The following is a 22,274-nucleotide window of genomic DNA, read 5'->3' as shown; positions in this document are numbered from 1 at the left end:
GTGCAGGAGAAGGACAACGGGGAGACGCGCGGGAGAAGGATGACGGGGAGACGGGCGGGAGGAGTCCGCGGCGCAAGAAATGCCGATGGGGAGCCGGATACGCGCGCGCATATTTGCGCGTTAAGGACCTCCTTTTGCCAACTTCCCAAAATTTGCCAAGTAGTATGCAAAACTGTTGGAGACATGTTTTTTGTGTTTTTTAAAAAAAACAAGAATGGCAACCTAATTTGACAAACTGTTGTTGGAGATGCCCAGCATCTCCAACAATTTGGCAAATGGAGTTGGCATCCTTAATTTTTGGTAAAAACGCTTAAAACACCTCTTGAAAGCATTTAGGCCCCTAATTCGAGTTTTGGTAATTAATGACAACGGTTTGTGGATTAACGATTTCATTTGAGATAATGAGTATAGGTTGATCCACGGATGAAAGAGATTTTGTTGTGAACGTATGGAGTTTTGGAGATGATGAGCAAAGCTCGGGCTCAAGGCAAAGGTATAAAATAGGGTTTTTGTATTTTACCAGTCACAAGGCGTTTAGTGGATGAAAAGTGACCGGATTTGTTGGATAGATAGCCGTACTATCAAGAGGGGTTGTGTACTCATGCTTGACGGGTCCTTAGTGCCATTTTGCTCAAAATGTCTAGTTGCATGCATGAGGGCTAACGGCGTTTTGAAAAGATTTGAAAAATACTAAGTTTGAGAGCTGACTGAGTAACGGCGGATAGTCCGCTCTCGTTCCAGAGAGCTTGCAGAGGCTCTGGTGGGCTGGCGGACGGTCCGACCCAGGTGGGCGGACGGTCCGGCCCAGGTGGGCGGATGGTCCGCCACTATATTTCAAAAATGTACCAGAGAGGGTGTCTCTCTGGTGGGCTTCAAAGTTGAACGGAGGACAGTCCGCCCATGGGGAGCGGACGGTCCGCCGGCTAATCTCAGATTTGTACCAGAGAGGTTGTTTCTCTAGTTTGGGCTGAAAAGTGAACTGCGGACGGTCCGCCCTTGGGGCGCGGACGGTCCGCATGCTAATTCGTTTTTGCACCAGAGAGCATGTTTGTCTCTGGTAAGTCAGATCTCATAACTGCGGACAGTCCGCCACTGGGGCGCGGACAGTCCGCCGGGGCTTAACGGCTAGTTCTGACACGCATTAAATGCACTCTGACTCAGTGGTTTATAACGGCGGACGGTCCGGTTTTTGAAACGCGGACGGTCCGCGACTTCGCAGAAAAGAGTGTAACGGCTAGTTTTTTAAGGGATGTCTATATATACCCAATGCCCGGCCATTGGGTGCCTCTCTTGACCATTTGGATTGCATACTTGACATCATAGAGATAAGGCATCCCTCTCTCACACATACTTGCTTAGAAATTGCATTCTTGAGGGTGTGAGAGCTTCCTAGTGCATTGCATCAAGTGTTTGAGCTTTGTGGCATTAGGGAAACTTCAAGCAAGCGTCATCAACTTGTTACTCTTGGGAGTTGTCGCTCCCTAGACGGCTTGGAGAAGAGGATTTCGTGGAGCTCCTCCAAGGAGATTGTTGAGGAGCTCTGATTTCGGTTGTGAGAGGTCTTGTGCTCACCTCACCGGAGTGGTGAAGAGCAACTCTAGTGGAATCGAGGTGTGGAGCGGTTCCTTGATTCAAGCCGGCTCAAGATCAAGAGGTTCTTGATAGAGGAGCGGTTGATTCTTGGAATCCATCTCAACGTGGATTAGGGGTGACCGGCAAGTCATCGACACCACGGGATAAATTCTTGTGTCAAGCTTGGTTACTTCTCTTGCTCATTTTAATTCTTGTTTTTACTTTGAGCAATTTACTTTACTAGAGCTTGATTTGTATCTTATCACCCTAGGTTGCAAACCCATCAAGAGATAGCAATAGCATGACATAGGGCTTTTCTTTGTTACTAATTAAATTTCTCTAGTGTTGTTGGCTTTAGATTTTAAACCGCCTATTCACCCCCCCTCTAGTCGGTGTTTTTGATCCTACACCTCTCCAACAGTTTGGCGAACGACTTGGCAAAATATGGCAACTTGGCAAAAACCCTCCCTCACCGCGCATATATGGCAACTTGGGAAAGGGCTTGACAAATCCTCTCGCTGCTTGCATGCTGCGTACTGACCATGAAAATAAAGTCTTCTCCTTGCTTGTATGCTGCCTATTGCCTTTTTTATTTTGCCAAATCTGAAATAGCAAGCTAATGGAGATCGAACTGTTTTTGACTTGACAAATAGTTTTGAGAGTTGGCAAATCACAAGATGAAGCGTCCCCTCATAAGAGAAGACTCAAATGTGATATAAATATCAGTCACAGGAGGCTGATAATACATTTATTACATCAGATGGTACATCACCGTACAACTCTACGCGGTAATGGGCAATGAAGCGCCACTATCACGAGGACCACAACTACAACCCAAACAAGTACATGAATCACGAAGAGGTCATCAGAGTCTTGCGCCATACGGAGCTTCCTGCGGGTGACCATATCCACAGGTAAGGCTGGGTGCAGAACGGTACCCCTACTCAACGTCCTCGGGAATAAAGTATGGATCTTCCTCTGTAAAAATTAAGCAAAGGGTGAGTACAAACGTACTCAGCAAGTCCAACCACACCCACGGAGGAGGTATAAACAGAATATATGCACATGATAAATCAAGGATAAGGCTAGGGTTTAATTTGCAGAAAGCTAATTTTTATGCATGGGTTTGTTTGAAAGAAAAGGATTTTCAGAGAAATTATCTTGTACCGAGTAACACGTAGGGTTGATCCACCCAGGATCCAAGTTTATGAGTTGCTACTGGACTCCTCATCCGCCGTAGCACACGGCACAGCTGCCGGACATTTTTCCAAAACAACTCACGCCAACCCATCCATTCCCCGAAAAAGTACTAGTTGTGTGACCAAACCATAACTCACCCAGTACTGTGGGCACGGCTATTCGAATAGGTTTTAACTCTGCAGAGGTGTGCAATTTTACCCACAAGCGGGGTATCACGGCACGATCACCTTAGTGTCGGTGCAGATCCCAACAAAGCCATTACCCACCTTAGCTAGACCTGACTAGCCAAAACGGAATCCATCAAGAGGCCATTGACCTATCACCGAGGTTTAACCGGGGCATAAGTCACACAGAGCTTATCCCTTCTCTTTGGTCACCAGTTGCTCTCAGCCCTCCTCATGGCTATCAGACTAACTAGTGGTGTGAGCCAAACAGGCTCTTACTCTTTTAGTGATTAGTGATTATTGGCAATATACCCCTGATAGTAAGACAGTAGTATGTACTGAGTCTTTGCGTCCATACGTTCTGAATTTTGCGGAAAGAAAACAAGAACATTGACTTGTCCTCGTCCATCATATCATCAGCATAAAAACGTCTTAGGAACAACCATCAAGTCTAGTTCTCACAAAATATTGATGATGTCCTTCGTTTGTAGATTATTGTTCACTTTCTTTCATCTCGTTATTTTATTTATAGCAAGGAGAGACAAAAAAGTATTTATATGTAGTATGTACTCCTGCGTAGTACAGTATATGGCTATGCTGTACTCAGTTTCCTGCGAAATTAATAGGGTAAACAGGTGTCTTGTCCGGATTGAAGAGCCCAAACTTCTTTTCCGTTGGGTCGCCGTCCTTCTGGTCCTCGTTAAACATGGCGAACACGTACACCTCCATAGCTCCCGGCTTCCTCGGTGTGCCCTTGCCGGCATGGTTGATAAGGTTCTGGTTGTACGTCCGCGCGTTGTCCACGGTGGCGCCCTTCCCGTCGGCGGACGGCCAGCCGCTCTCCGACCAAGGAAAAATTTCTCGGCGAGAATTTTCCGAGAAAACCGAAAATCCTGTTTCTCGGCGGGGTACGGTTTTTTTACTTATCGCCCGAAATTTTCGGCCCTTTTGAATATCCGCCCAAACCAAATTAGTGCAGCCAAATATCAGACCACCCCGCTACCTCCTAACACTAAATCTTATTCATATTCCATTCCCCATCTCTCTCGGTCCCTCCACGACTTCATAGGAAGCCATGACGATAGCGGTGGCCATATTAAACAGACTCTTTGTTGTGGCAAGAAAGTCATATTTATATACATTGTTGTATCTTGTTTATACTATTAGATTGTTTGGAAATAATCTAGGTTACTTCCTGCATAAATTGAGAATTTTTTTCTAAATTTCATCCGAAATCAAAATGGCAAATCCGATAATTTTCCGAGAAATCCGATAAACACGTTTCTCGCTAACCTCCGGTTTTTTTTTCTTACCGGTAAGGAAAACCCTGTCTCCGACACCACGACGTCGACGCCGCCTCCGCCGGCCTTGTCCAGCGCGGCGCGGACGGCGTCCACCATCGCGTCGAAGAGATTCGTGTACACCAGCCCGTTGGCGGGGTCCGTCACCGTCGTGGAGCTCGGCTGGAACAGCGCGTAGTTCAGGTCGATACCGTCGCTGAACTCGTACGCGAAGTAAGGGTACACGTTGGCGAGCAGCGGCGCGCCGTTGCCGGCGAGGAACTGCACGATGGGCGACATCGCGGCGGGGTCCTTGAACACGCCGCTGGACGGCGGCGAGGTGTTGTCAATCGCGTCCATCTTCAACGCCGTGGACACCCGGACGCTGCCGGCGAGGCCGGCGGACGCGAGCGCGGCGTGCGCGTTCCCCAAATGTTCTGGTGTCCTATGGTGGACGTACCCACCGTCATCGACGATTCATATAGATGCGAAGAGATTCGTGCCAGTCCTAATCGCGGGTGGAGAAGGTACCGTCTTTATGGTGATGTGGAGCTAAAAAGTCAATAGTTACGCAGTTGACCACAGCCCCGTTCACACATAGCAGCTATTGTGGTAACTTGTAGAAGGGGAAAGGTTGACGGCCGGAAGTGATTTTCTGAACGCGGTAGTGGAGTAGTCTAGAAGCTAACTGGTCAATATATTACAGTTGGCTGAAATCAGGGGATATATGCTCGGTGGTAATTCATCGGGAAAGCTAGGCATACACTGTCCCTCTTGCGATTCAACTCCTTTTTAGATTGGAAGATTTGAATCTAGTCATGGAAATTGAAGAGCTAGAGGAGGCGGAAGGGGATCACACTGATCCCGTCGTCGATTGTGAGATTGCCGCTACGGGCAATATTTGTGTAATTAAACAAGCGAGGAGGTTAGAAATATATCTATGTTTAATTTGTCTGCTTTCAATTTTATTGGAATGTGGTTGCTATATCTTTGTATCTCTGATTTTGTAAGTTATATCCGCTCTGCTAGCTCAATGTTTTGTATTATCCAGGATTCACTAATTTATCCCCTCAATCCATCTTGCTAATTTGGCACTTCTTTGTTTGAACAATCCATGTTTGCGACCGCGGTAATTTCGTAGATATCAGTTACTTTGTTCAGTATGTTTATCTTTTTCGAGTTTGGATATGTAGAAAAATTGCAAGGGACGGGCCGAGTGCTCGAATAGCTCCCAATGAAGAGAGCGCAGTTGGACGTGCGCTTCGTCAAGCTGAGAGGCATCCTGGTCAGCCAATATTCTACCCACATGAAGGAATAGTATTTAGTAGCTGTGAAGAGGCTAGAGATTTTTTCAACTTGTACTCTTGGGAAATCGGGTTTGGAGTTCGGTTTGGACGGAGTAACAAGAATAATAAGGGATATACTACTAGACAAGATATTGTATGTTCATGTGAGGTAATTTGTCTCTTTCTTTATTTAGTTTCATGCAATCCAGAACGCTGTCTAAGATGTTTTGTAGGTTTCTTTGAAATTATTATCTAATAATGCTGCATCGAACTGAAGGGTTCTCCTCGGCATGATAATTCTGCCTCAGTAAGGACTGGTTGCAAAGCAATGGTAAGGTTGCTTAGAACAAGTGATCACGGGTGGTATATTAGCAGAGTTGATACAAATCATAATCACAAGTTTTCAGAAGGATATGCAGAGAAGAAGCAATGGCTGTCACACAGTATGATTGATCCAACAACGAAGCATTTTATTAAGAAATTAAGAGATAACAATATCACGATTGGCAGGGTGTGTAGCATATTAGGAGTGTGTAGCAGCAGCCCTATGAATCCAGTTAGGAAAGAAACAATTAGGTCGCTTTGTGCTAAGGTAGCACGAGAGAACATGGCTGATGATATTGGCAAAACGCTGAAGCTGTTGACTGAAATGAAGAGCAAAGACCCTCTAATGGCTGTTAGGTTCAAGCTGGATAATGAAGGCACAATTATATCCATGCTCTGGTGTTCTGGGAAGAATATAATTGATTATAAGAATTTTGGTGATGCGGTGACGTTTGATACGACCTATCGAACTAATTTGTATAGTTTGCCATTTGGGATTTTCATAGGTGTGAACTCACATTTTCAATCAATTATATTTGGTGGTGTCCTTTTGACAAGTGAGAAAGCCGAAGATTTTCAATGGGCATTCGAAAACTTTGTGGATATAATGGAAGGTTTAGCGCCGACGACAATATTGACTGGTTAGAGTACTATACATGTTTTCATAGTTAATCGATTTTTGTGTTAATCATCTGGCAATTTGATTGATAACATTTTCTTCACTTTTGCGCGTGTAAATTTGATGTTAAGAAAGCATATGCAATTTCATCCTGTTGTTTTATTATAAAGTGTGATATTTAATTTGATTTATGTGCATGTCTAAAGTTTTCTATATCGTGTGTTTTAGATCAATGTGCGGCAATGGCCAAGGCTATCAGGGTTGTTATGCCTGGGACACGTCATCGATGGTGCCGGTGGCATGTGCTTAAGAGTTCTAAGAAGAGGCTAGGTAAAGTCCATGGAAAACATAAGAAGTTCAAATCAGACTTTTATAATCTAATCAGTAACGAGTTGTCTGTGGAGAAGTTTGAAAATTCGTGGAACAAACTTATTGAAAAGTATAGTCTTCGCAAGAACAAGTACATGCGGCGGTTATATAGGTATAGGGAAAAATGGGCAAAACCGTACTTCATGGGTGTATTTTGTGCTGGAATGACAAGTACGCAAAGGAGCGAAAGTGCAAATCATATGCTCAAGCGGTATATACAAAAGGCAGCTCCTATGCACTTGTTTGTTAGTAAGTTTAATGAGTTTTTATCTGACCGAACAGAGCAAGAGGCTCGTGAGCAGCACGTCACAAAAATGGTATGTTTTTACATTTTTTTTGTGATTTCTCTTATGAAATTGTCATTACTCATAAATAATGATGCTATTTTTATGATGTTCTATGTTATTGACAGGTTTCTAGGAAAATGAGAGTAGGTGTTCCAATTGAGGAGCATGCAGATCGTATATATACTCGGGCCATGTATGAGAAATTTTATGATGAGTTATTTGAGGCTGGCAAGTTTCGTGTTTTGCGTGAGGAGGGAGCGCAATGTTACACAGTTGAAAGAGCTAGAGTTAATAGTGTTGATGAGGATGAAAGATATGTTGTATATGTCAATGGAGAGGAGTCTATTTCTTGTCAGTGTGGGTTCTTTGAGCACATTGGCATGCTTTGCCGGCATGCTATCAAGGTTTCAATCTCTACTTAACTTTTTTTTAGATTAGTTGCAATGTACAACATACATCTATATCTGGATTTAATACATTGTTTGATCATTGTCATTGTAAAATGTACTCTGAGTTTTCACATGGTGTTATATGTCAGGTCCTTGTTTACCTGGAAAGGCAAGAGATACCAAGATGTAATATTATGTGTAGATGGACAAAGGAAGCTATTGTACATAAACTACATGAAATCGAGACTTCAGTAGGTTCAGATGTAGATGAAATGAGGAAGAAGGCTCTGCTGCTGCAGACTCTGCAGGTAGTTCATTCAAATTCAGGTATTGATGAGCAAATGTTCAGGAATGCAATGGATGCATTGAGGATGATGCCTGCGCTTCAAACATCTGCTGGCACAATTATGCAAGAGGACAGTAACTTTTGGTGATTTGGAGACACCTGCTGCATGCCCTCCTAGGACAATGAAGGGTGGTCGTCCAGCTAGTACTGGACTCAAGGCATGGTTGGGGAGGTCTCAGAAGAAAAGGAGTGCCGGGAGGCCTACTAGGGACGATGAAACTCAGGACTGGCCAGAGGAAGAGAGGCCTGCTAGGAAGAAGACAAAGCGTGTGTCTGATATATGACAAACTGATTATGTTATTAGTTATGAATGTCTCTTGTTTAGCATTTGTGTGTCTGTGTAAGCCAAACTGGTGGCATATTTGTGTGTATGTGTAAGCCAAACTGAAGGCATATTTGTGTGTATGTGTAAGCCAAACTGATAGCAGATTTAAGTGTCTGTGTAAGCCAAACTGATAGCAGATTTGTGTGTCTGATGAACAAAATTTCCTATGTGTTCAACTCAATATATGTTTCCTATGTGTTGTGCCAAACATATGTCTTTTTCTTCTGGTTGCTGATTGAATCGTCGAAGATCGGTGGCCCCCTCGATCTTGTCTTGTCTCCTTGGCTACTGTTAACTGCAAGGATGAATAAGCTTAGTTATAATTGCTGCAGTTTGCAGGACTTTTGTTCAAAGTAACGTGGATGTATATGGAGATGCTCATACCGGTATCTGTCTGCAGATCAAGAGTGCCTGAATCTTTCTGTGGCAATGGTGTAGTGTCGAATTGTATGTTCGGATGATAATCCTTGAGAGCTGTTGTTAGCTTACCATTAGTTTGATCCATTGTAGACTAAAAATGTGCAACTACGGATGCTGCGCAATGAATCTCTAGTTGTATATTGCATCTTTGGTGTCAAGTTGGAATTTTACCTTTGAGTAATGTCCCAGTTGTAGATGCAGAATGTGGGATAAACTCCCTGACATTGTATTTGGTATTAATTAATAACATTGCCTCAGTTGTGAACAATATTAAAGCTGACTCCTGGGGAATATAAAGTGGTATAGTGATGAGCAGATACCTTCTTATGGTTGCATCTTCATCCCTTGTTATGGTTGCCTGTTCATCCTTGCTTAAGGTGCCTCCTGGGGAATATAAAGTTGACATTTGGTTTTGTGGATTGGTATGATGCACGTGCTGCTTAATGTTTTCTGCTGGCTGCATAATCTGGGGGGGTGGGGGGACATTGATGAAAGAACAGTGATTAATAATGTTTTCTATCTGACAAACTGGTAATAAGTAGATGTGTCTCTGAAATTTTTGCCAATGTTTTCAGCAGTACCTCTCGGCCTCTTCTTACATTTGCAGCTTTCTAGATTGGCTGACTCAGCAGAAATGGTGGATCTTGCTGGCTGGATCTCGTATTCACATATTCTATGTTGCCATTTAGAGCAAACAAACAATGAGGCTTCATCCAGCATCTTTGAAATATCACACTCTGGCATGACAACAATAAATTTATGCAACCTTATGAGATAATTTTTTTGACATATGCAAAACACAATCAAATTGGCTGAACTTTTCTTGTTTTTTTTTCAAAGCTTTTTGTTTGTTTTTACGACAATAACATACCTATCCATCCTATTGCCAGCTCCCTGCATGTTGTGTAGCAGAATCCTCTCGTGAAAGGCTCGATTATTGTTGATAGAACTGATGCGATGCTTGAAGAGTGGTTGCATTGATTCCTGGTGCTTAACACCTCAAATTCAGCTACTGCAAAAAACAGAGCCCCTGCAGCCTAATACACATGGATTTGCCATAAGTACTGTTATTTATAGTTCTATATTTTAGATTTTGTTCATTTACATACCTTCATATGAACTCCAAGTGCACGTGAGAAGGAGCATGCAACTTCCCATAGGCCTGGCAAAGTAGTGCCTATTTTTCCTGCACACGCGCTGAAAGACTGGCATGCCCAAGAGTAACATATTCCAGCGGCCTCACGCAGCTGTAGGCATTATTTGTTTTTCAAGTTTGTCAAATTACAGATTCAAGTAAAGAAATGCTGCAGGAACATTTTGTTTTTTTTTCATGAAGGCTGGCAGATCTAATATGTATTATTTATGGAGGGGTATAGATACATCTTTTCTGGTTGTACTGACCTGACTTCTCCCATACTCAAAGTCGAGGTTGTCTGGTTTCCTGCTTAAGCTGTCAGCAAGAATCATTGATTTCAGCTCTTCTGCTGCGAAATGCTTGATTCGCGGGAATGATGAATGCTCCATGTTCATTACTCCAATATCTATACTGTCCAGGTACAGAATCTGTTTGTTGTTATTTAGAATTATATTCAACATCATCAGGTAATGATATGACATTTAATTATACTGACTGCTAATTTATAACTTTGGCAAAGTTAGTGTTGTAGCTACCTGTAGGAAGACAGAGCACCCTGTAATATTGGAAACCTTGTTGCCTACTTGTAGTTCATTCTTCAGCTTGACAACTGCTTGTAATAATTTTCTGAGTACATACTCGCACCAGTCGAAATCTTTGATGCTTGCTGGCTCAACCAGAGCGCCCCAATATTCCAAAGAGACATAGTCATACTTTGATCCAGGAGCTAGTAAAGTTGACATTAGATATATTACAAATGCAACTTTAAATGCATCCTGTTCTGTATCTGTCATAGTGCCACTACACTGCTTCTCTACTACTTCTTGTGCTGCCTTTATACTTCGATTCTCCCTTGCGTCTGTTCCCGGGTAAGACTTTTTGACCGTAGGAATTATAACCTTTCGTGGCATGTTACAATCCGATACAACCTTACCATGGCAAGGTATTCCGAATACTTTCTCCACGTCCATTTTGTTAAACTTGATTCTCTTACAGTTATTAACTACAATTGTCTGTGACAGAGGATCTACTCTGCTCATTAGCCACACTGCAAATCTGCGATTGATATTCTTCAGCGGAGGGAATAACAGAATCCCTCCGAAACCATTGATCTGACCAAATCCCTTTTTTGTTCGGTGAATGATGATATCACATCGTACACTTGTTTAATTGATGATCTTGTTGAACTGACAATGTAGTCGTCTTTCACGGCTGGGTGGCGAACCTCAGTGGTATCTGTTTGACATCTTTGTACAGGGAAGAGCTGTGATTTTCAATTGTTTAACTGATCAGTCTGAATGCATATGGAACTTAGTTGATCGTGCGGCATGAACTGCTTTCGCCACAAATATAACTAACAGGGTGTATTGGTTGTAGGCAGTTGAAGTATATAGCTGATAAGTATGTACTCTAGTTGGATTATTGTTAAATTCTTTTATGCCCTTGGGGATTTTACACATCATATACTTTGTTTCGAGGCGTTTCATGGTGGCAGTATATGTGGATGTTGCTAGCAACCCTTGTCTCGAGTAAACTCGATTTGCTACACATTATATTTTACTTGAAAGACTCGTTACAGTAAGAGAAGCATAATATTTTTGTAAGCTCCCACATTTAAAGGCACATGAATGTAAGATAAACACTCCCTTATCCAACATACTCCCCAAGTCCAGCCCATCTTTCATCTTCTACTCTATCAATCAATATGATGGATATACATATTTTTTTAATTTCAACTACAGGTACAAATATGACTAACCTCGAGAGCCTCATTGACCTGGTCTGCAGCATTTCGGCGACTTCCAGATCCACGATTCCGTGCAGCATCGTTCCTCATTACTGCAGAAGCCTAACAAATTTGTGCCTTAGTCGCGCGCTTTCAAGGAATTACCAGTCGATCTGGATTGGTAACCATATTAATTTCATGTTTTATGCGGAATAACACAGAGAATCATTATGGAGGGCGGTTTGCCCCAACCGAAATCTATTTGGGCGGAGAACAGAGTTCGTGAAGAAGTACAGTGCTCTTACCTCCTCGCGAGGCGATGGCGTCGCGCTTCTATTCTTCACAGCGAACTGATCTGAAATCAATTTTTCTAGTTTTTTTGGTAATCCTAGGTAGCCTGTACGGATTTGCAGGGCAAATAGATTTCGGTTGGGGCAAACCGCCCTCCATAATGATTCTCTGTGTTATTCCGCATAAAACATGAAATTAATATGGTTACCAATCCAGATCGACTGGTAATTCCTTGAAAGCGCGCGACTAAGGCACAAATTTGTTAGGCTTCTGCAGTAATGAGGAACGATGCTGCACGGAATCGTGGATCTGGAAGTCGCCGAAATGCTGCAGACCAGGTCAATGAGGCTCTCGAGGTTAGTCATATTTGTACCTGTAGTTGAAATTAAAAAAATATGTATATCCATCATATTGATTGATAGAGTAGAAGATGAAAGATGGGCTGGACTTGGGGAGTATGTTGGATAAGGGAGTGTTTATCTTACATTCATGTGCCTTTAAATGTGGGAGCTTACAAAAATATTATGCTTCTCTTACTGTAACGAGTCTTTCAAGTAAAATATAATGTGTAGCAAATCGAGTTTACTCGAGACAAGGGTTGCTAGCAACATCCACATATACTGCCACCATGAAACGCCTCGAAACAAAGTATATGATGTGTAAAATCCCCAAGGGCATAAAAGAATTTAACAATAATCCAACTAGAGTACATACTTATCAGCTATATACTTCAACTGCCTACAACCAATACACCCTGTTAGTTATATTTGTGGCGAAAGCAGTTCATGCCGCACGATCAACTAAGTTCCATATGCATTCAGACTGATCAGTTAAACAATTGAAAATCACAGCTCTTCCCTGTACAAAGATGTCAAACAGATACCACTGAGGTTCGCCACCCAGCCGTGAAAGACGACTACATTGTCAGTTCAACAAGATCATCAATTAAACAAGTGTACGATGTGATATCATCATTCACCGAACAAAAAAGGGATTTGGTCAGATCAATCGGTTTCGGAGGGATTCTGTTATTCCCTCCGCTGAAGAATATCAATCGCAGATTTGCAGTGTGGCTAATGAGCAGAGTAGATCCTCTGTCACAGACAATTGTAGTTAATAACTGTAAGAGAATCAAGTTTAACAAAACGGACGTGGAGAAAGTATTCGGAATACCTTGCCATGGTAAGGTTGTATCGGATTGTAACATGCCACGAAAGGTTATAATTCCTACGGTCAAAAAGTCTTACCCGGGAACAGACGCAAGGGAGAATCGAAGTATAAAGGCAGCACAAGAAGTAGTAGAGAAGCAGTGTAGTGGCACTATGACAGATACAGAACAGGATGCATTTAAAGTTGCATTTGTAATATATCTAATGTCAACTTTACTAGCTCCTGGATCAAAGTATGACTATGTCTCTTTGGAATATTGGGGCGCTCTGGTTGAGCCAGCAAGCATCAAAGATTTCGACTGGTGCGAGTATGTACTCAGAAAATTATTACAAGCAGTTGTCAAGCTGAAGAATGAACTACAAGTAGGCAACAAGGTTTCCAATATTACAGGGTGCTCTGTCTTCCTACAGGTAGCTACAACACTAACTTTGCCAAAGTTATAAATTAGCAGTCAGTATAATTAAATGTCATATCATTACCTGATGATGTTGAATATAATTCTAAATAACAACAAACAGATTCTGTACCTGGACAGTATAGATATTGGAGTAATGAACATGGAGCATTCATCATTCCCGCGAATCAAGCATTTCGCAGCAGAAGAGCTGAAATCAATGATTCTTGCTGACAGCTTAAGCAGGAAACCAGACAACCTCGACTTTGAGTATGGGAGAAGTCAGGTCAGTACAACCAGAAAAGATGTATCTATACCCCTCCATAAATAATACATATTAGATCTGCCAGCCTAAGAGAGGGGGAGCGAAGTCTAAGAGTGGCTGATGGCAATGAAGTGAAGGTTGAAGGCATTGGGAGCTTCAATTTGGAGTTACCAGGCGGCTACAACCTTAGTTTGCATGATGTTCTTTATGTTCCCAGTTTGAAGAGAAAACTTATTTCTGTTTCGCGTTTAGATAAGTCGGGACATATTTGTGAGTTTGGCAACTCTGTGTGCAACATTAAATTTCATAATTTAAGTGTGGGCCTTGGTCATTTGCAAGGCGATCTTTATTTGCTCTCTCTTGATAAAGTTTATTCTGCAATGAATGTGGATGATGTATCGCATAAGCATAAGCGTGATGATGAGACTTCTTCGAAATTGTGGCATTGTCGTTTGGGCCACATTTCGAGGGGGAGAATTGAGCGTCTCATAAGAGAAGAGATACTCCATTCATTAGATCTCTCAGACTTAGATCAACAATGCGTTGATTGTATTAAGGGGAAATTCGCTAAGACAATTAAGAAAGGAGCTACTCGGAGTTCAGGCCTATTAGAAATATTTCATACTGATATTTGTGGCCCGTTCCCAGTAAAGTCTGTTGATGGTTTTGACTCGTTCATTACTTTCACAGATGACTTCTCTCGTTATGGTTATATTTACCCCATTCATGATCGATCCGAGTCATTAGATAAATTCAAAATATTCAAGGCTGAAGTGGAAAATCAGCATAATGTCACTATTAAATTAGTGAGATCGGATCGAGGTGGTGAATATTATGGGAGACATGCTCCATTCGGCCAAGTACCCGGACCATTCGCTAAGTATCTTGAAGAGAATGGTATAAAGGCCCAGTACAGTATGCCGGGCGAACCACAACAAAACGGAGTTGCTGAGCGTCGTAACCGTACACTAATGGACATGGTACGCAGCATGCTTAGTTATTCTACTTTGTCTGTGGAGCTGTGGATGGAAGCATTAAAAACAGCTGCACACATACTTAATCGTGTTCCTTCCAAATCCGTGCCAAAACACCTTATGAGTTGTGGTTTGGGAAGAAACCATCGCTTAATTATTTGCGTGTGTGGGGCTGTCCAGCCGAAGCTAAGTTATTTAATCCACAGCAAAAGAAATTAGATGATAAGACGGTGAGCTGCTATTTCATCGGATACCCTGATAAGTCTAAGGGATACCGATTCTATTGTCCTGATCGTTTCACTAAGTTCGTTGAGACCAGGCAGGCTGTATTTCTAGAGGATGCAGAAATCAGTGGGAGCTTTCCGAGGAGGGAAATTAATCTTGAAGAAATACGGGCTGAGCTTCCCATCCCAGTGATTCAAGAAACAGTAACACCTCAGTTAGTGCCGCTGTTTGTTCCTTCCGTTTAGAGTACACCATCTGTTCAGATTACGCCTCCTGTTCAGAGTACTAGCGCTGCTCCGCCTGTTGAAGTAGCTCCTGAGCCTGCGAGCGAACAACAAGCTGAGCAAATGGCGCCAAATGCTGAAGTTGAGAACCCTGTCGAGGTGCCTCAGACTGCACCTCAACCAGCACCTCAGCCTGTTGAACCATTAAGAAGATCACAGTGGGCTAGGAAACAGACAGTTTTCCCTGATTATGAGACATACTTAAGTGAAGACATGTATGATATTGGGAAAGCTGATGATCCTAACTCATTTAGAGAGGCAATATCATGTGAGAACTCTACCAAATGGGTTGAGGCCATGGAAGAAGAGCTTAAGTCCATGAGTTCCAATGATGTTTGAGATCTGGTAGATATTCCTAATGGAGTCAAACCAGTAGGCTCTAAATGGGTCTACAAGACTAAACGTGATTCTAAAGGGAATGTCGAACGATTCAAAGCAAGGCTTGTAGCCAAAGGTTTTACACAAAAGGAAGGGATTGATTATAATGAAACTTTCTCCCCTGTGTCTAAGAAAGATTCATTCAGAATCGTTATGGCGCTAGTAGCTCATTATGACTTAGAGCTACATCAGATGGATGTCAAAACTGCGTTCCTTAATGGTGACTTGGATGAGACCATCTTCATGGCACAACCGGAAGGTTTTGTTGTGAAGGGCAAAGAACATTTAGGATGCAGACTTAAGAAATCCATTTACGGGCTTAAGCAAGCGTCAAGACAGTGGAACCTTAAATTCGATCAAGTGATTAAGAAATTCGAATTTAAGGAGAATGATGTAGATAATTGTATCTACACTAAGATAAAGGGTGGTAAATTTATAATTCTAGTGCTTTATGTGGATGATATCCTATTAGCGAGCAGTGATAAGCGTATGCTGCATGAGACAAAGGGATTTCTTTCATCCAATTTTGATATGAAAGATCTTGGTGAAGCCTCTTATGTTCTGGGCATTGAGATACACCGAGATAGGACCAAAGGAGTACTAGGATTGTCTCAAAAAGCATATATTGAGAAAATGCTTAAGAGATTTAATATGGATAAGAGTAAGGCCACACTTGTTCCATTAGCGAAGGGCGATAAGTTTAGTGAAGCCCAATGTCCTAAGAACCAATTGGAATCAGATGAGATGAAGGACATACCTTATGCTTCAGCTGTCGGAAGCCTGATGTATGCACAAGTCTGTACGCGTCCTGACTTGGCATTTGCTACCGGAATGTTTGGAAGATATCAGAAAAATCCCGGAAAGGTCCACTGGGTTGGTGTCAAGAAGGCATTACGTTACTGACAAGGCACTAAAGACTTCATGCTCACATACAGAAGATCAGATAACCTTGAAGTTGTAGGTTATACTGATGCTGACTTTGCTGGATGTGTGGATAGTAGAAAATCTACATCAGGATATATCTACACGTTAGCTGGTGGAGCTATATCATGGAAAAGCTCTAAGCAAAGTTTAGTTGCAGCGTCGACGATGCAAGCTGAGTTTGTGGCATGTTATGAAGCAACTGGACAGGCTGTTTGGCTTAAGAATTTTATTCCGGGCCTCAAGGTAATTGACAGCATTACGGAACCTATAACGTTATACTGCGATAATCAGTCTGCAGTATTCTTTTCGAGTAACAACAAGTCAAGTGGTGCTTCCAAACACATTGACCTTAAATATCGTGTTGTGAAAGAAAGATGCCAGGATCGAACCATTAAGATTGAGCACATAAGAACTAATTCTATGTTAGCGGATCCGGTCACTAAAGGCTTACCACCGAACGTGTTTAAGCAGCACGTTACTAATATGGGTTTGGTGGATAGTCTTTAGGTCCTGGTTTAGGGCCATCATGACTCCCAACTAACGAATAAGCGTTCTACTGAGGTGTTTCAGTGAGACTGTGGGTAATGGGGTCCCAGTAGTACATCAAGCTACTGACGACGCATTGGTCCGGTACTTTCTGTTACTACTAAGGGTGAACATTAGTATGATACGAACATTAGCCTTAACCGTTCGATCAAGTGGGAGAATGTTGGAAATATTTCAGTTAAGATATATGTGATCTTCACTGTTAAGGAAAACGTTTAAACCACCTAAACGTGATTAAGGAAACCTAATGATAAAACCCTAATGGGCTGTGATCAGCAGGCCCATTAGGCCCGTTTCCATAGGCTGGCCCCCAGCCCCACAGTGCCTATAAATATAAGGCCGTGGTTGGCACCTTAAACACCCATTCACGTCATTCTAAAACCCTAGCCACCGCTAGTCTGATCGCTAAGGGCACTGGAGGGGTTTGGAAGGCCAAGCACTCCCGTTTGGCGTCCGAAGGACGCCGATTCGCTGCTGCATCTTCTACACCGACAAGAACGCCTACTTTCTCTACGGATCAGGCGTAAATGACTGCTGCAACCGCTAACGCTGGTATAATGTTTACCATGCATTCCGCATTAGATTGATTTGTCATGAACTAGGTTATGTTAAGATCCTGGGTAACGTGCCACTAATATTAAGTTTCTAATATTAAGTTTTGGCAATTCTAACATCCTGATCGTTTATTTCATGCTAATAACCTGCCTAGATTTTTAAGAGGACATGAGCCTCTTTCCTGATCGTTTCTTTCAGGGATGCTTCTTCAGTTTATTAAGATGTTGTCTGATGGTTTATTCCCTTCATGAGAGGCTAATGCATTGTCAGTCGGTCTGTCTTGATCCCTTCATGAGGGCAATGTTGTACCATCATGTATTCGTAGAGCATCTCTATAGGATATTGCCGTGCCTGTTGTGTAACTTTGACTTGGCAACAGTTAATTGAGTTTAGCAGGGCCATTCCCTCCAAATCGTCAGGTTCTCTGTTGCTAATTAAATGTGAACCAATTTGTCCCGAACTTGACCATGTCGCCAGGAATTCATGGCTGAGTTCGGAGTTCCTGACTTCCTGTTATCACGCGGCTTGAGAGCCTGGAATTCCAAACTCTGCGTGGATACGTGTTCTGTCCACAAGAAGTGAACTGACGTGCAAGACTCGTCGCCGCATGCATCGAACTGCTTCACGCGTGCCACCTGCGACGAAGTCCTTCCTGGTCAGTGTTGGAAAACATGTGCAGGGGCTCGCAGAGGTCTTCGAAGTGTGCGCCTTCTCTTGCGCGTCCCTGTCCTTTCTCGCCGAGGCTGCAAGATCTGTAGACCGATGGCTGCTTCGGTGGCCACGGCTGCACCACACTCTGCTCCAAGCGTACGCAGGACGGCGAGATTTTCTTCCATCAGCTGATCTTATCCGGTCTTTGCGGCCAATTCTACAGTACTGACCAGCAGTCTGATTTGCCTGCCGGGACTGAAAATTCCAAGCTCGATCAGGTCAGCGTCAGGCATGGACTCGGACGGGTCACGGGTATAAATCTCTGCAGGATCACGTCGTGATGAGCACTGCAGACGCCGGCGTCGAAGAAGATGGCTGCTAGAGGCGTCGCTCCCGTGTTCGCAGCAGCAATGTTCGTTGCCGCATTTGCCGCTGCCGCTACAAGTATATCCATCTTCATGAGCTCAGATGATCGAAGAACCATGCGCATTCATGCATCTAGCTTAGAAGAAGCCGCCGATTCACTGATGAACCTATGCGTGCAGGTGTGCGAGCCATCGGCGTGTGCTACGGCGTGATCGGCAGCGGTCTCCCTTCCAAGAGCGACGTGGTGCAGCTCTACAAGTCCAACGGCATCGCTAGCATGCGCTTCTACTTCGCCGACCAGGACCTCCTCACCGCGCTGCGCGGCTCGGGCATCGCCCTGGCCCTCGACGTCGGCAACGACAAGGTCGGCGAGTTCGCCTCCGACCCCGCCGCCGCCGCGTCGTGGGTCCGGGACAACGTGCAGGCCTACAACCAGGACGTGGACATCAGGTACGTCGTGGTTGGGAACGAGGTCCCCGGCGCGGCGTCGGTGCTCCAGGCCATGCAGAACGTGCACCAGCTTGATGACGGTGAATTTCGCAGGCGAAGCGGAGCGGCCTGGCGGCGGAGCAAAAGGGAATGGCGCCGGGGAGTTTTAAGGGCGAGGGCGACTTGTCCGGATTTTGACAGCTCCTACTTGTGCTCGCCACCGAAGCAGCTGCACGCGGCCACCGACGGCAAGCAGCTGCGGCGACACTGTCAACCGACTGAAGTTTGAAGCCCCATCTTCAGAGCCTACTAAACTATCAATCCCGTATAACAAATAGTTGGATCATTCACAAGAGATTAATGAATCATCACCCATAACAAAAAATAGTTAACAGATCTTGATCTCCAACTTTGCTTAATCAGTTTACTGAATTCAATTTACTCCCCAAAATTTATAGCAGCACATTGGGTTTGCGTCTATTTACCTATAGAAAGACAGCTGCTCTGATATTCGGATTCTGGAAGATGTTGAGGGTAGCCGGGAAAAGAATGTTCCAGATAACTTCCAGGATTAGAGGAGGAACATCTCTGAAACCTCAACCAGCACCCCTATGTGTCCGGGCTCCAAAGGCAGCCCAAGCATCTAAATGGGTTCGAACTTTCAATACTTAACGACAGGAGCAAGCGGGAAGGAAAGGGCAGTGATGGCGTAGACTCTCTCAGTTCCAGGGGGGCGGCGGCATGCATAATTTCTGATTTTATGAATTTCTTTTGCAGGGTGACTCCAATTAGAATCTCCATGGTCTAAGAGGGTAGTCACATCTATTCTGTTAAGAATGTCGCATGCTATCTTTTATTTGTCTAAACTTTTTGCATGGACTCAACGCAATTGCTTTGCAGACATCTTTTAGTACCATAAACTTGCTTAGTCCAAGTCGTATGAATGTAGTGCTGATTCTCACTATCTGCATCACAACAGGAGAAGAATAGAAGAGGAAATGGGAGGTAGTTTATGGCCTAACAGATTTGTTCTTGTTCCTACCTTCTTTGGGTGAGTAATCTCTTCTAGCTTTTTAAAACAAAATCAAAATAGATGCTATTTGGCCTGTGTAATTAATACCAATAATATATACTAAATAGAAGTATCTAGGGATAAAACGGTCTTTTTAACCCTCACTTAACGCCTTCAAGTGTCCAAACCTGACGGAAGGCCATAGAGCCAAACAAAATTCGTTTAGGGGCCAAGGGCCACACAGATAAGATGCGTTTTTTGAGGGTGCAGATAATTCTCTCAAAATAAAAAAAATGTTCATACGGAGAGGAATTTGGAGAAGAGAAAAAAAAAATCCGCATGCAATTCACACGTGCGACACGACGATCGCAAAGAGTAAACGGGATAGTGTAGTACTGCTTCTGCTTATGCCCACCCAAACGATGGAGGCCAAGCCACCACGCTTCAGCCGGCGGCAACGTTTGTGACGGGCCCATGGAACCAGAACCGGGCGTGGAGCAGCCACGCGCCGACGCTGAGGACCAGCACGCCGCCGACGGCGACGGGCGTGTAGTTGAAGTTGGCCTCTGCGACGGGGTACGCCACTGGCAGGGAGAAGAGCACGGTGAGGAGTGCCACCCAGGCGACGGCGACCCAGCCGACGACGAGGCTGCACCGCGGCCCGAGATGGAACGGCCCCGGGACGAAGGATTCCCTTGCCGTCGTGACGCGGAAGAGGATGGGCAGTGCGTAGGCGATGTACAGCCCCGTCGTCGCCACGGAGACCATCGCCTAGGCTGGAACGCCACCTGGCTCCCCAGCGACTGCAAGCAAGAGAGAAGTGTCGTCATCGACGATGCAGTGGAACCAGTTGGAGTTCAGAGAGTACAGAGTAGTGTGGATCGCCGTCGCGATGCACGCACGCACCGGAAGGCCTATGACGAACGCGAAGGCGACGGAGAACCAGACGGCGTTGAAGGGCACCTCGTGCCTGTTCACCCGGTGCCAGACACGCGAGAACGGCATCGCCCCGTCCCTGGAGAAGGCATACGCCATCCTACACGCATATGCAGCACAGCTTTGAGAACTCGAGTGTGGCGTGAAGCGTAATTGCTTGTTAGCTTGAACGACCTCGACCTCGAGTCGCTGGTCACGTTGGTGGAGCCACAGATGAAGACGGCGACGGCGACGATCCCCATGCAGACGATCCCTCCGACGCCGCTGCCGAGCCTCCTGCGGAAAGCGTCGTACAGTGCCTGCGCGACGGCGTATCCACCGGCGTCGATGCCGGCGTCGAGGAGGTACGGGATGTCGTCCGTCACCGCCGAGGTGAGCGCCACCAGGTAAACCCATCCGAACACGCTCGCCAGAGCAACGGAGGCGACGATCCCCATTGGGCCACTCCGGTCCGCGTTCTTCGTCTCTTCTGTCTGCATGATCAAAGATGAGACTTCGTTTTTGGTCTTTTAGCTGAAAAAACCTCTGCTGCTGAACAGAGTTACCATGTGAGCAGATGTGTCGTAGCCTAGGAGAGAGTACTGGCTCATGAGCAACCCCATGGCGAAGATGTAAGCTCGGTCGCGGATCCCCACGCCATTGTCGGTGTTGAAGTGGGTGAAGATGAACTCCGTGGCTGCTCTCTCTTTGGAAACCGCTGGAATCAGGATCACCAGAACAATGACGCCTGACGTGTTCCAGAAGACTCCGAGCTTGCCCAGCCAGTACAGGCGCTGGATGGGGAGGCTGTTGATGAGGCCGTGCACGACCAGGATGGCGGCGTAGATGGCGAGCAGGACGTACTTGGACGCCATGTAGCCGCCGCCGTTGGCTCCCCCGGTGCCCAGCAGGACCATCACTTGGATAAGGTGCCCCAGCGAGAAGTCCACGCTCGCCGTACCAGTCCACTGTGGAATTAGGTGGAACAACAGCTTTTGTTTATTCAGGAATGAAATTGAAGCAGGTAGATGATTACCGATTACCATTTGTCACTTGTCAGTCAACAAAACTGATTACTAGTTGGAATACTATACTGTAAGTACAGATGTGAGATGTGTAAACTGTAACTTCAGTTTCAGGCTACTGAACTGATGATGACCAGTGTGTGGTCAGTTCTGAGCCAGTCAACAATCTAATAAGGCAAGAAAGAGACTACAATTCCACACTACTACAGAAAGCTTGATTTGTCCCGGTTGGGAAACCCCCTATTGTCCCGGTTTTCCAACTGCCAGCGCCACGTGGCTGGCGCACCCTTTTGTCCCGGTTGGTGTTACCAACCGGGACAAAAGGTTCTTTTTTCCCCTGTTTTCCTTTTCTCCATTCTTTTTCTATTTCAATTGTACTTTTGCATTTCAATTAAACTTATGTATTGGAATTCAGTGGGTAAGATCTC

The 22,274-nt window shown here is 44.6% G+C and overlaps 6 protein-coding genes and 1 long non-coding RNA gene across 12 annotated transcripts; 3 read left to right on the top strand and 4 right to left on the bottom strand.

The window, feature by feature from the left end:
• Positions 1-3,391: 3,391 nt before the first annotated feature.
• On the bottom strand, positions 3,392-4,815 carry LOC120662622 (glucan endo-1,3-beta-glucosidase GV-like). Its single transcript, XM_039941732.1, has 3 exons — positions 4,788-4,815; positions 4,275-4,653; positions 3,392-3,783 (listed from the first exon to the last, which is right to left on the bottom strand). Exons 1-3 carry the CDS (start codon positions 4,813-4,815, stop codon positions 3,540-3,542), a joined length of 651 nt encoding a protein of 216 aa, XP_039797666.1. The 3' UTR covers positions 3,392-3,539.
• LOC120660491 (protein FAR1-RELATED SEQUENCE 5-like) lies at positions 4,658-7,596 on the top strand. The gene is made up of 5 exons (XM_039939034.1): positions 4,658-5,141; positions 5,410-5,671; positions 5,780-6,467; positions 6,674-7,131; positions 7,227-7,596. The coding sequence occupies exons 1-5, from the start codon at positions 5,035-5,037 to the stop codon at positions 7,521-7,523; spliced, it is 1,812 nt and encodes a 603-aa protein (XP_039794968.1). The 5' UTR covers positions 4,658-5,034; the 3' UTR covers positions 7,524-7,596.
• Positions 7,597-8,115: 519 nt separating this feature from the next.
• Positions 8,116-10,817, bottom strand: LOC120660492. Of its 6 annotated transcripts, none has more exons than XR_005669625.1 (9): positions 10,253-10,817; positions 9,983-10,144; positions 9,691-9,828; positions 9,453-9,593; positions 9,163-9,318; positions 8,902-9,047; positions 8,753-8,799; positions 8,546-8,635; positions 8,116-8,456 (listed from the first exon to the last, which is right to left on the bottom strand). XR_005669625.1 is itself a non-coding variant. In XM_039939035.1 (9 exons), exons 1-6 carry the CDS (start codon positions 10,754-10,756, stop codon positions 9,022-9,024), a joined length of 1,152 nt encoding a protein of 383 aa, XP_039794969.1. In that variant the 5' UTR covers positions 10,757-10,817; the 3' UTR covers positions 8,116-8,456; positions 8,546-8,635; positions 8,753-8,799; positions 8,902-9,021. The 6 variants fall into 6 exon arrangements, 2 of the variants coding, with proteins under 2 accessions (XP_039794969.1, XP_039794970.1); XR_005669626.1 differs by having other exon boundaries at positions 9,453-9,590; XR_005669627.1 differs by having other exon boundaries at positions 9,453-9,618; positions 9,983-10,127.
• Positions 10,818-10,851: 34 nt separating this feature from the next.
• LOC120660494 lies at positions 10,852-11,858 on the bottom strand. The gene is made up of 3 exons (XR_005669629.1): positions 11,748-11,858; positions 11,476-11,565; positions 10,852-10,980 (listed from the first exon to the last, which is right to left on the bottom strand). It is a non-coding gene; the product is annotated as an uncharacterized LOC120660494 (long non-coding RNA).
• A 70-nt stretch (positions 11,859-11,928) lies between these two features.
• LOC120662621 lies at positions 11,929-17,699 on the top strand. The gene is made up of 5 exons (XM_039941731.1): positions 11,929-12,089; positions 12,585-13,313; positions 13,422-13,583; positions 15,007-15,313; positions 17,647-17,699. The coding sequence occupies exons 1-5, from the start codon at positions 12,012-12,014 to the stop codon at positions 17,697-17,699; spliced, it is 1,329 nt and encodes a 442-aa protein (XP_039797665.1). The 5' UTR covers positions 11,929-12,011.
• A 695-nt stretch (positions 17,700-18,394) lies between these two features.
• On the top strand, positions 18,395-19,183 carry LOC120662620 (glucan endo-1,3-beta-glucosidase GII-like). The gene is made up of 2 exons (XM_039941730.1): positions 18,395-18,543; positions 18,645-19,183. The coding sequence occupies exons 1-2, from the start codon at positions 18,471-18,473 to the stop codon at positions 19,181-19,183; spliced, it is 612 nt and encodes a 203-aa protein (XP_039797664.1). The 5' UTR covers positions 18,395-18,470.
• Positions 19,184-20,350: 1,167 nt separating this feature from the next.
• LOC120662619 (amino-acid permease BAT1 homolog) lies at positions 20,351-21,867 on the bottom strand. The gene is given in 5 exon segments (XM_039941729.1): positions 20,351-20,680; positions 20,683-20,709; positions 20,813-20,942; positions 21,023-21,315; positions 21,388-21,867. Coding segments are annotated over 5 exon segments (1,260 nt in total).
• Positions 21,868-22,274: the final 407 nt, after the last annotated feature.

This window comes from Panicum virgatum, chromosome 2N (genome assembly GCF_016808335.1).
Source record: "Panicum virgatum strain AP13 chromosome 2N, P.virgatum_v5, whole genome shotgun sequence".
In the NCBI taxonomy this organism is placed as follows: domain Eukaryota; kingdom Viridiplantae; phylum Streptophyta; class Magnoliopsida; order Poales; family Poaceae; genus Panicum; species Panicum virgatum.
The sequence above is the reverse complement of the archived record's forward strand: the minus strand, read 5'-3'. Positions and strand labels throughout refer to the sequence as shown.

Bases quoted from the DNA above. Each gene is read 5' to 3' on its own strand.
- LOC120660492 (XM_039939035.1), bottom strand. From the start codon at position 10,756: ATGAGCAGAGTAGATCCTCTGTCACAGACAATTGTAGTTAATAACTGT. The intron at 10,145-10,252 runs GTAGCTACAACA...AACAACAAACAG, and splicing joins GGTGCTCTGTCTTCCTACAG to ATTCTGTACCTGGACAGTAT. The intron at 9,829-9,982 runs GTCAGTACAACC...TAATGCCTACAG, and splicing joins TTGAGTATGGGAGAAGTCAG to CTGCGTGAGGCCGCTGGAAT.
- LOC120662621 (XM_039941731.1), top strand. From the start codon at position 12,012: ATGAGGAACGATGCTGCACGGAATCGTGGATCTGGAAGTCGCCGAAAT. The intron at 13,584-15,006 runs GTCAGTACAACC...CCTTCCGTTTAG, and splicing joins TTGAGTATGGGAGAAGTCAG to AGTACACCATCTGTTCAGAT. The intron at 15,314-17,646 runs GTGAGAACTCTA...CGTTTCTTTCAG, and splicing joins ATTTAGAGAGGCAATATCAT to GGATGCTTCTTCAGTTTATT.
- LOC120662620 (XM_039941730.1), top strand. From the start codon at position 18,471: ATGGCTGCTAGAGGCGTCGCTCCCGTGTTCGCAGCAGCAATGTTCGTT. The intron at 18,544-18,644 runs GTATATCCATCT...CTATGCGTGCAG, and splicing joins ATTTGCCGCTGCCGCTACAA to GTGTGCGAGCCATCGGCGTG.
- LOC120660491 (XM_039939034.1), top strand. From the start codon at position 5,035: ATGGAAATTGAAGAGCTAGAGGAGGCGGAAGGGGATCACACTGATCCC. The intron at 5,142-5,409 runs GTTAGAAATATA...TTGGATATGTAG, and splicing joins GTAATTAAACAAGCGAGGAG to AAAAATTGCAAGGGACGGGC. The intron at 5,672-5,779 runs GTAATTTGTCTC...ATCGAACTGAAG, and splicing joins ATATTGTATGTTCATGTGAG to GGTTCTCCTCGGCATGATAA.
- LOC120662622 (XM_039941732.1), bottom strand. From the start codon at position 4,815: ATGTGTGAACGGGGCTGTGGTCAACTGC. The intron at 4,654-4,787 runs GTAACTATTGAC...ATAGGACACCAG, and splicing joins ACGGGGCTGTGGTCAACTGC to AACATTTGGGGAACGCGCAC. The intron at 3,784-4,274 runs GTCGGAGACAGG...AATTTTTCCTTG, and splicing joins GGCGGCGTCGACGTCGTGGT to GTCGGAGAGCGGCTGGCCGT.